Source organism: Manis pentadactyla, chromosome 1 (assembly GCF_030020395.1).
Source record: "Manis pentadactyla isolate mManPen7 chromosome 1, mManPen7.hap1, whole genome shotgun sequence".
NCBI classification, from domain to species: domain Eukaryota; kingdom Metazoa; phylum Chordata; class Mammalia; order Pholidota; family Manidae; genus Manis; species Manis pentadactyla.
In genome coordinates, this window is record NC_080019.1 from 113,746,139 (window position 1) to 113,755,901 (window position 9,763).

Here is a 9,763-nt window from a genome sequence, read left to right on the forward strand (position 1 = left end):
CTGATTTTTGTGACTAGTGGTCAAAGTCCCTTTGCCATAGCCTCAGAGAACCAGACACAGAGACAGAAGTACTGAGGTACAGAGCAGGGGCCAAGATCCAGAGAAGGATTTGGGGTAAGGAGCTTGCTGTTGACTCAGCCTCAGCCTGGAAGCTTTGATATGTACCCACATAGGAAGGTCAGCAGTCAGGGCACTGCTAGAAGCCTGAGCCCCTCACTGCATAGCCGATACTGCCCCCTCCACCACCAGCCCTGGGAACTGAATCACAACATGATTGCCTTCACATGTCGGCATCATTTATGAAATGTGCCATATTCTGCAGAAGTTGCCCTCTCCCCCAAAATAGCAAGAACCACTGGAGATCCTTCTGGAAGCGGGACTCTATGCAGAATGCACACCCCACCCAATGACTTTGATTTGGGGACCTTTCCAAAATCATAACACAAATAACAGCTTTACTAGTAGTCTCATAAAAGATACCAGGAGTCTTATAAAATTTTTAAAAACATTTACATGTATGTTAAATCTATGTTTCCCTCAATTTTTCTAGTATCAGAATATTTGGACATCTTGACATTGGCTGTTTGACATTTAATTTGTACTATGAGCTACTTATTAAGCTTTAGTCTCCCTCACCCTTTTCTCAGCCTCAACTCTACATATTTTCCCAACTTCCTCATTCCACTCAAGACTTTTAAATAGGCCCCCAAAGGGAACTACATTGTCTGAGTTACTAATATAGTCCCTGTTTACAGCCACCATGGTTACATATGCAGCCAGACAATAGCTGGGCAGCAGGTCCAGAGAACACATATAAGATAATGTAAGTGACAAAGATTTTAGGGGAAAATAGAACTGGTAGATTCTCTGATGCATTGGACCACATGAAAGATCCCTGTGAGAGGCTCTATGCAAAAGATACTCCAAAAATTAAGCAAATGGAAAAAAGAGTGAATTATTAACTTCAAGAAAGATAAAAGGGTTTAAGAAACAAAGAATAATCACATCACACAATTTGGCTTAACAGGAAGCACAGTTTAAAAGAGCATAATATAAACTCTAGTTCATTTTTTTTTTTAATGGAATAACATTATATTGAGAAATCATAGGGAAGGGAAGTGTGTGGCAAGGAAGTTAGGTATAAGTGCTAAGTCCTCATCAGACATACTAGGAAATCAATACATGATGTCTAACATTGAGAAACCAAGAAAGAGCAGTGTGAGCATATTGTAGAAATATAATCCCAGAAAAAGCAGGTAAACATAAAAAATGGTGGCGTCTGGTGAGCAAGGCTGAAGGGTAGAGGAAGTGAATAGCAATTTTTGCTTTTCATTATAAGCCTTTAAATACTATTTGACTCTTTTTAACTATTTGCATGTAGTACTTTGATGAAAATCAATTTTAGTTTAAAAAAATGTAGGTGAAAAATTAAAAGGCTGTGAAGAGATAATTCACAGAAAAACAACTGCAGACAACCCTTAGACTTGAAAAGATGTTTGGCCTTATAAAAAATAAGAGAAATGCAAATTTAAATTAAACTGAGATACTATTTCTCATCTCTCAGATTGGGAAAAATCTGAAGGTTTGATGCCATCCTCCTTCAGCAAGGAAAACTTGGCAATATCCATAAAAACTGCAGATGCATTTCTCTTTGACCCAGTAAACCTTCTAGAAATGCACACTCCTGAATGCACATGAAATGCCATACGTATAAGGTTATTCACTGTAATACTGCTGGTAATACTGAAAGATTAGAAACAATCCAAATGTCTATCAGTAGGAGACTGGTTAAATAAATATGGTTCAAGCACTTAGCGGAAAAGTTTTACAATCTCCATGTATAAAGAAAAAAACTTGCATAGTTTTACAACCAGCTCCCAGGCCCTCCGAAGCAGAGAGGACTGTGTCGAAAGCCTCTCAGACAGAGCGGGCTCTGCCCTTCCGAAGTCTAACTTAAGGGGAACTTGGCTCCCAGACCCTTTCAAAACCTTAGAAACAAAGCAGGAGAAGCAGTGAGGCAATGTCAGACTTCACATCGGTCCTGGGTCCACACCCCACTTGGTCGCTTGATTAACTGAGGCACTCGCGGCTTCAGTTCCTCGTCCCTCCGTGGGAATGAAATTCCCGACCTCGCAGGGTTGCTGTGGGGTGCTGTATGTGACACAGTTGCCGCAGGGCCTGGCCCACAATAAGCGACCAACAACCTAAGTTACTGTTAATAGTAGTACTGGGGAAAGGAATCCGTCTCGAGGGCTGTGTTCATCACAGGAGGAAATTCATCTTGGAAATACCAAGATAAGAATCAAAAGTCTCTGCTCCAAAGAAAAGAACAGAGGACCATCCCGCCCACGACCAGGCAGTTTCGGAAGGGCCTGTCCTCCACCGGCGGACACACGTGCTGCAAGGGCACCGCCGGCACCGCCAGCACCGCTTCGCCGCGCCTCCTCTGAGGACTGGCAGGCGCTTTCCCTAAGGATCCTGCGCAGCAGCACTGAAAGGACCTGGGCCCAAACACCTGCTCAGGATGAGAAATCCGAGCACAGCGGTGAGCTCGAGAGCACACAGGGCCAGAGTTCCGTTCTGTAGCCACACCGAGCCACTAGCAAAATTGCTCATCGGGTATACATTGTATGATAGCAGTTTTCCAGTGATTCAAAACAGAAGGAATAAACCTAAAAGTAAGTACTTAGGACGTGGAACCCAGCAGACTGAGTCGCTTCTGAAAGGGGTTGTGATCAAAGTGAAAGGGTATGATCAATATTGGTGGATTAAGTAATGTGTCTGTGTATGTCACCCTCTTTTTGGCTGTGTCTAGGCTTCATCTTTTATATACTTCCTATGGAATTAAGCCCCAAATTTAGGGCAGTTTGCATTACAATGAAAACAAGGATTTTTAGAGGGTGCCCAATCCCCGTCCAGCAATGACTAGCTGTATGATGTTGAGTTTCCATTTCCTCATCTGTAAAAGTGGACATCAGCCACCTTCGTTGTGTTACTGCAAAAATAAAATCAGATAACTGTGTCTGGCACATAGCAGGCACTGCTTCCCTCAGACCCAGATACTCCCATGCCTCGTCTACATACACCTCATCAGTCACACAGCAACCCCCAACCCTTGTCTTTGAATTCCAAGAAATATTTCTCCCTAAGCATCTCCAAAAATTGAAAAAATAAAATACCTTCCATAATACTTGTGTAGGCAAATAGTTTTTAATTTCCTCAGCCAGAACCAAGAGTTAAGAAGAATCTCATTAGGAAGATTTATAAAGTTATTTCTTTTCAAGTTCCCCCAAATACCTTCTTCACCCACATTTCCCTTCATCCACAGTTCCCACCATGGAGAATTCTGGACCCAGCTACATTCACTGGGTTCCTGATTCTCCCACATTCCTATACCAGGCATTTGCTCATGGTAAACACTCAATAAATGGTTTTTAGCTGAACCAAACAGATGGCGGTAAAGAATTTCAACAAAGATTGAGCATCTGCTATATGCTAGGCACTGTGTGAACCCTTTTCCCTCCAGCATTTAATTATCACAACAATCTGGAGAGGTAATCATCATTGTCCCCATCTTACAGATGACAAAGAGAACTCAGAGCATTAAGTGACCTGCTTAGAGTCCATTGTCGGAAGGGGCAGAGAGGGATGGAACCCAGGAGCTTGTTGCAACTAGAGGCCTCTCGTTTCTAAAGCACCTTGTAACTGCTCTCCTTTCTCATCCACCCCCTGTGCACAAAGAGAAGCCCCTCATTTTCAGCAAGTCTTTTGATAACTCCAAAAGATGGGCCACATCCCTTTCTCTACCTCTATTGGTGAACAAAGACAACATCATGCTTCCAACACGCTAGTCAGACGGGGAAAAGTCCCCATGACTTCAACAGTTTTCCATCCTCTGAAACAAGGACATTTACACAGAAGTTTCACCAGAATATATACATATTGCTTTTAAACGACACCAATCTCTTTTTATTATGGTTGAAATCCTAAAATCTAAGGTTTAATAGCTTCCTTTCTTACATCTTGAATAGACACATAAACCTGAATAGATATACAAACTGTAAATACAACAGCCCGACTAGTTACATTGGGCTCTCACATCAATATAGATTTTCCTTACAGCTTGCACCCACTTTGACTCTGATCCTAGACGCGCTGACCTGAAATAGTTGCTGGCCGCAGCGAGCACCACGCGGTGGCAGGAGAATTCCTGAATGTCCACACACAAGATGACATCTGTCAGAGCGTTTTCCCCTCGGAGGGTCTCCAGGCCATTCTGCAGAATTAATGACAGTCCTGTGTCGTCAAATTTTACTTTATCTCCATTTAAGATTTCTACCAGGTCTCCCCTTTTCTGAGATGGCTCATCTGTAGAAGGTAACAGGGGCCCTTCCAAACTCTTTTCTACCACGTCGCCCATGGCCCAGGTGCCCCTTTGTCCCTCCATCAACATCCAGACCGAAGGAGTGCCCGAGCTTCAGCAGGTCCCATTGCCGAAGCTGAGCGGATTTCCTGTACAGGGCCCTCCACTTATCACCAGCTGTCACACACATAACAGGAAGTCTCGCACTTTCTCATCCTGTTACTACAAAAGCCAGTAACTTCTATTCTTCTTTTTTCTGTGAGTCAACACAAGGTTAGAGATTACTTAGAAGGGGCGTGTAGGAGGGGGCGCTAGGAGAGAAGGGGTGGCTTCCCAGGGTTGCTGTTAGTGCTGAGTGGTTATTTTGGTCCATCTCCCCCTCATATCCGTGAGCAGGAAGCCTCTGGTTCTGGTTATTACATTTATACCCCTGGGGCTTCTATAAGCCAATTGTCGATGATGAGACAGGCAGGGACATTCTGCAACTCTGCCCCTCCTTCTTCCCAGTAGTCTGAGACCCCAGGGTGAGCCCCCACCCAGTCCCTTGGGGCCCTTAGAGAATCCATTTATCTCTGGCATTCTCATCTCTCCAGCACTGCACATCTTCTGCCTTTGTCTTTTTCCAGCTCAGGGGAAAACAGTGTTATGGCAAATATTAATATTCCCACACCCAAAAAGGGCTATTGTTTCAGATATGCCTCTGGGAACAGAGAATAAATAGCCTCCAGAAACTCCATCCCCAGAGTCTTCTCCCTTAGAAGACCAATCTGGTCAACACCAGATTACCACGTCTCAGATTGGCCTGCTCTCACCCCACATCTCCTGGGCCTACACCTAATGGTACATCATCCCCCTGGTTCTGGTTATTACCTTAATGAAGACCTTTCATTACCTCTGAAATTATCCATTAAATAGTAATAGCTATTTTTTTTATTAAACTCCCACTATATACTGGAAGATTTATAAGAGTTAATTTATTTTAATGTATTTTAGTAACAACCCAATGGGGCAGATACGACTTTCCTCATTTTACAGTAAAGGAAGCTGAAGTTCTGTGCAGGTGAGTAGCAGGACCCAATTCTGTTTGGCTCCAAAGGCCCTGTTTCCTCCATCACATCAGGCTATACCAGAGCTATAATACCATGTTGGTCCTGCCCCTGTGTCTACCATGGAGAGAGCTGCAGGGCTTGCCTGCCCTGGCTGCACAGTCCCCAGTGCCTTGCCAAAGTGGCCGCTGGGGTCTCACTCCTGTTCCCATTCCCTTTCCAGCACTGGGGAGCACTACCTGTGCTCCCAATCACAGGGGGTCCCAGTCCCTTCCCTGCACTAGTCACTGGTGACTGAGCCTCTCCAGGAGCCCCGGTCCATCCCAGCCCCTCTTCTCTTCCAGGGATACTTACTCCTCATGTCAGGGATATGGATATCCCCCTAAACTTGTGCTTTATGCAGAGCTCTGTCAATCAAGATGCTTTTGGCTTCAGTAACAGAACATCCCATCACAAATGGCTTAAAAGATAGGCCCAGTCTCCCATTATACGCAGCAGTGTGAAATTCTGGACTGGCCCAGAAGCTAAGTGATGTCATCAAGGACACAGGATTTCTCCATCTTTCAACTCTGTCACACCCTCAGTGTGATGGAGTTGTCACCTCCTGGCCACATAATGGCTGCCACAGTACTAACCAGTCTAAAGCAGGAAGAAGGCCTCTCCCCTTCCATCTCTGTCTTTTAACCAGAAAGAAAATATTTCCTAAAATCTCCATCTATATTTAGACTTCTCTTAGATTACTTGGCCACCTCAGACCAAACTTCAGGAAATACAAACAAAGTAACATGATTGGCTTGCACTAAACATGATTCATCCCCTGGGACTAGTCTACCTTCTCCAAAATCAAGGAATAGCCATCTGAGAGCTGAACAAAATCAGGGCCTGTTATCCCAGAAGAGGGGGAAGGGCTGGTATGCAGTTAACCTCCTATGCCTGCCTCAGGAACATGCGCAGCCCTGGCTCCTCCTGCAGGCCTTGGCGGGGGGAGCTCAGCGCTTCCACTTCCAGGGTGCCAACTACCACCTCTCGCAGGCGCCAACACAAACCCAAGCCCTCTCATGGCATCTTGTCCCCCAGATTTCTCAAATTATAAATGACATTGGCCATATTCAGCTCTTTCCCAACGCCCAAATGAAACAATATTAAGAATAAAACTCAATTTTTCATTCATAACATGTTCTATTCACCAAGTTCCCTCACTATTTTTCATGAGCCTCCCAAGCTCTCCTACCCCATTCCCTTAACATAAGCAAATAACTGTTGCCTTTCCCCCCACCTTCCATTTCCCTAGTAAGCAGACACACAGAGTTGTACTATGGGTACGATAATATTTACAATTAAATTTAGTAATGCAGAGGTAAAAGCACAATCAGTATGGCATGTGTGTCAGCCTGAATATGCTCTGAGATTCAGTATGAACTGGTAAGTATTTTTTATTGCTAAAAGCAAAATAATTCTGTTCTGCAGGAGTTTTATTTTCCCTACCAGGCAACAAAATATACATGGCATTGGCAAAACCTTTATTACTGAGAAAACTATCTAACATATCTTACTAAGGTGAGTTGACTTTATAATGCTTGTAAAGAATAGATTCCATCCCCACACAGTAATAGCTTCATTCAAGGAAAAGTCTCTGTTCCTGTGGCCCCAGATTGCCTCTCTGACTCTCATCAGCTGTCTTCCTAACACAAATTACAGGGATAGAAACAAGTCTTCAGAGGAAGAGCCACTGTTCCTTTGTGTTAACTTACTGCTACCAAAACTATCACTATTTGAGCATCAGTTATATTCTGGAAACTGTAAGAAGCACTTTATGAACTCTGAAGGACTTAGTCTTCCCACTAATCCAGTGTAGTTAGGTCCTGTGATCTCCATTTAGAGACATGAAAACACACAAGATCACGTAACTGCAGCACACAATGTTGCTGCCATTCCGGTATTCCCTCAGCCCATCCTGGAGGTCACACACAGACAGTTCCCACCCACACCAGAAGCCTCTGTCTGCCCAACAGTATTCTCCAGCTGTAGGAGCACATGGGCTTGTAGGAGGTGCTGAAGAGTTCATGCCGCTAAGAATGACCTTCAGCCCAGAGCCAGGAGTTGGTATATGAAATGTTAGCTTCCTTGTCTCTTGGTGGGGCAGTACTGAAGTATGCTCTACACTGTCAGAGGACTCTCAGAGCATTAAGCTCCAGTTGCCCATAATAGTAATCCACCCGTCCTCTACGAGGTTCCTGCCCTTCCCATCTCAATTCTGCTTTGAGGGGAAGCCAAATTAAGATACATAGCTACTGAGTGGCAGAATCAAAATTTGAACTCATGTCTGGCTGATTCTAAAGCCCAAGCTTTCCACTTTTCACTGTTCCCCAGTGGCCCCAATGGAATTCAAGTCCCAGTGACAGGCTTTCCCAGAAACCCTCCAATGTAGCTGTGACTTTGACCCAGCAGGGTTAGGGATCCCATTTTCCAGTCCCTCTGACTTGAGAGTCCCCCCCACCCTACCCCACCAACCTAGCCAGTGCCCAGTCAGCTCTGGTTTCTGCTCTCTGCTGCTGCATTCCAGTGCTCAAGGGCCTAACCCGTGACTGTGGGAATCCACAAAGCCAGCTGACATCATGCCTGCCTTCGTAGGGAGCAGTCACAATCGCAATGGCACCAGAGCATGGCAAGCTACCCCTGAGCACCCTGGGTCTTTCCTGCCACATTTTCCAGGGCCACACTGCCTTGAATACCATATTGCCAACAGCCCACTGCTTCCGCTATTCTCTCCCAGAGAAAGAGGGGACCTCCCTTTTCCTTTTCTGAGCAAAAAGCATTGTCACTGTTGGCTGAAGGGATAGTGAATTTTAAAAACATGCATCCATAGTTACAGATAGTGTATTGCCCCAGGAAGGTTTAAGGTCTTATTTCCCCAGAAAGCCATTTGCTTCTATTCCAGGGTAGGAAAGGAAAAGTAGAGACTGCCCCTTCTCTCCCCAGAGAGGATTTGTTTACATTCCAAAATTAAGTCTCTTTCTCTCTCTCTAGAGGATAAAATGGGCCAATGTGCCAGCTGCCCTACATAAGCTCTGAGTCTCATGATTTCAGGGGCCCCCACCTGTGGTGCAACCCCACCACACACTAAGGGGTGACACAGAGCTTTCACTGCATGCCCATGGTGACTGTGGTGCAGGCAGTCAGAAGATTTGTGAGTGATATGTGGTCTTTTTTCTAATTGAAAGACCTCCCATTTCCTTTCAGAAAAAAATTGAAATATGAAGTTCATTTTAACCTGATTTCTTCATGATGCAGGGCAAAAAGTGTGTGAGGGTGGAACCAGCAGAGTGGATAAAGTAAAAATTTGCTTCGGGGTCTAAACCCCATGGGGGCAGGATGCTGGACACCTGAACTATACTCTTTCCTTGTTGCCCACAAAATGCCTACTTACCCTTCAAGAAAATTGCCTCTCCTACTTATCCTTCAAAAAACAATCTACCCCAACACACCTACATTTATTGCAAGCTTTACACGTGTACACACTGCACTGCGCATGCTTCTGCAGATGCACTAAAGTGTTGTACTGTAATCACCTGGCTACTGGTCTGTCTCCCCCGGTAAGCTAAAGCTGGCCATGTCAAGTAATCCACATCCCAGAGCCTGGCACATGCCCAGTGACCTGTTGTAATTGTGTGTTTTCATGTAGCCAAAATAGACATCATGGTACCTAACGATGGAGAAAGTGAAGGTCCCTATGGCCAGGATTCTCACCTGGCCCTGGTCGGCTTGCTCACTGCACACATGTGGGCAATACGTTATTATTGGCTCTATAAAGAGCTCTGTCCAGTGTTCTGGGCTGCATGGCTACAGGAGAGCTAGAGGCTAGAATGGTGGCAATGCCAAAGACAGAGACTGAGATGGCTGCGGGGGCAGAGAGGCCCAGAGGCAGAGACCAGCTTGCTGCATGCAGACTCTCTGTGAGTGAATGGGATTCTAGTGACTGACCTGCCACAGTGGGAATAAAGTTGGTTATAAACACTTTCACTCCAAGAACGTTCCATTGTCATTCCTCAGCCTCATTGAATCCGTGGTGAACTTGTCCGGGGCTGAAACCCATGAGCAAGACATTAACTCACTGGATTAGTGGGAAGACTAAGTGCTTCAGAGTTCATAAAGTGCTTCTTACAGTTTCCAGGATATAGGTGATGCAATACGCAGTCAAAAAACATGGGTTGGATGGGTGGATTTCATGCTTAGATGAAAGGATCAGAAACTGTGAGGTGAGGAGCCTGATGCCAGGCAGCAGCAGGAAGAGCTCTGCCTTGGTAGCCAGAGTCCCTCATGAGAAGTTCCTGAGTGGCTGAGGGAGTGTGTGAGC

General features: G+C 45.1%; 1 protein-coding gene across 2 annotated transcripts in view; it reads right to left on the reverse strand.

The window, feature by feature from the left end:
- KLHL6 (kelch like family member 6) overlaps positions 1-4,518 on the reverse strand; it is a 55,413-nt gene extending 50,895 nt beyond the window's left edge. Inside the window, exon 1 of one of the 2 annotated variants that reach the window (XM_036926761.2) lies at positions 4,161-4,518. In XM_036926761.2, coding sequence (XP_036782656.2) covers positions 4,161-4,453 — 293 coding nt within the window. In that variant the 5' untranslated portion in view covers positions 4,454-4,518. The remainder of the gene's footprint in view (positions 1-4,160) is intronic. The other variant, XM_057500419.1, reaches the window with a different exon arrangement.
- Positions 4,519-9,763: the final 5,245 nt, after the last annotated feature.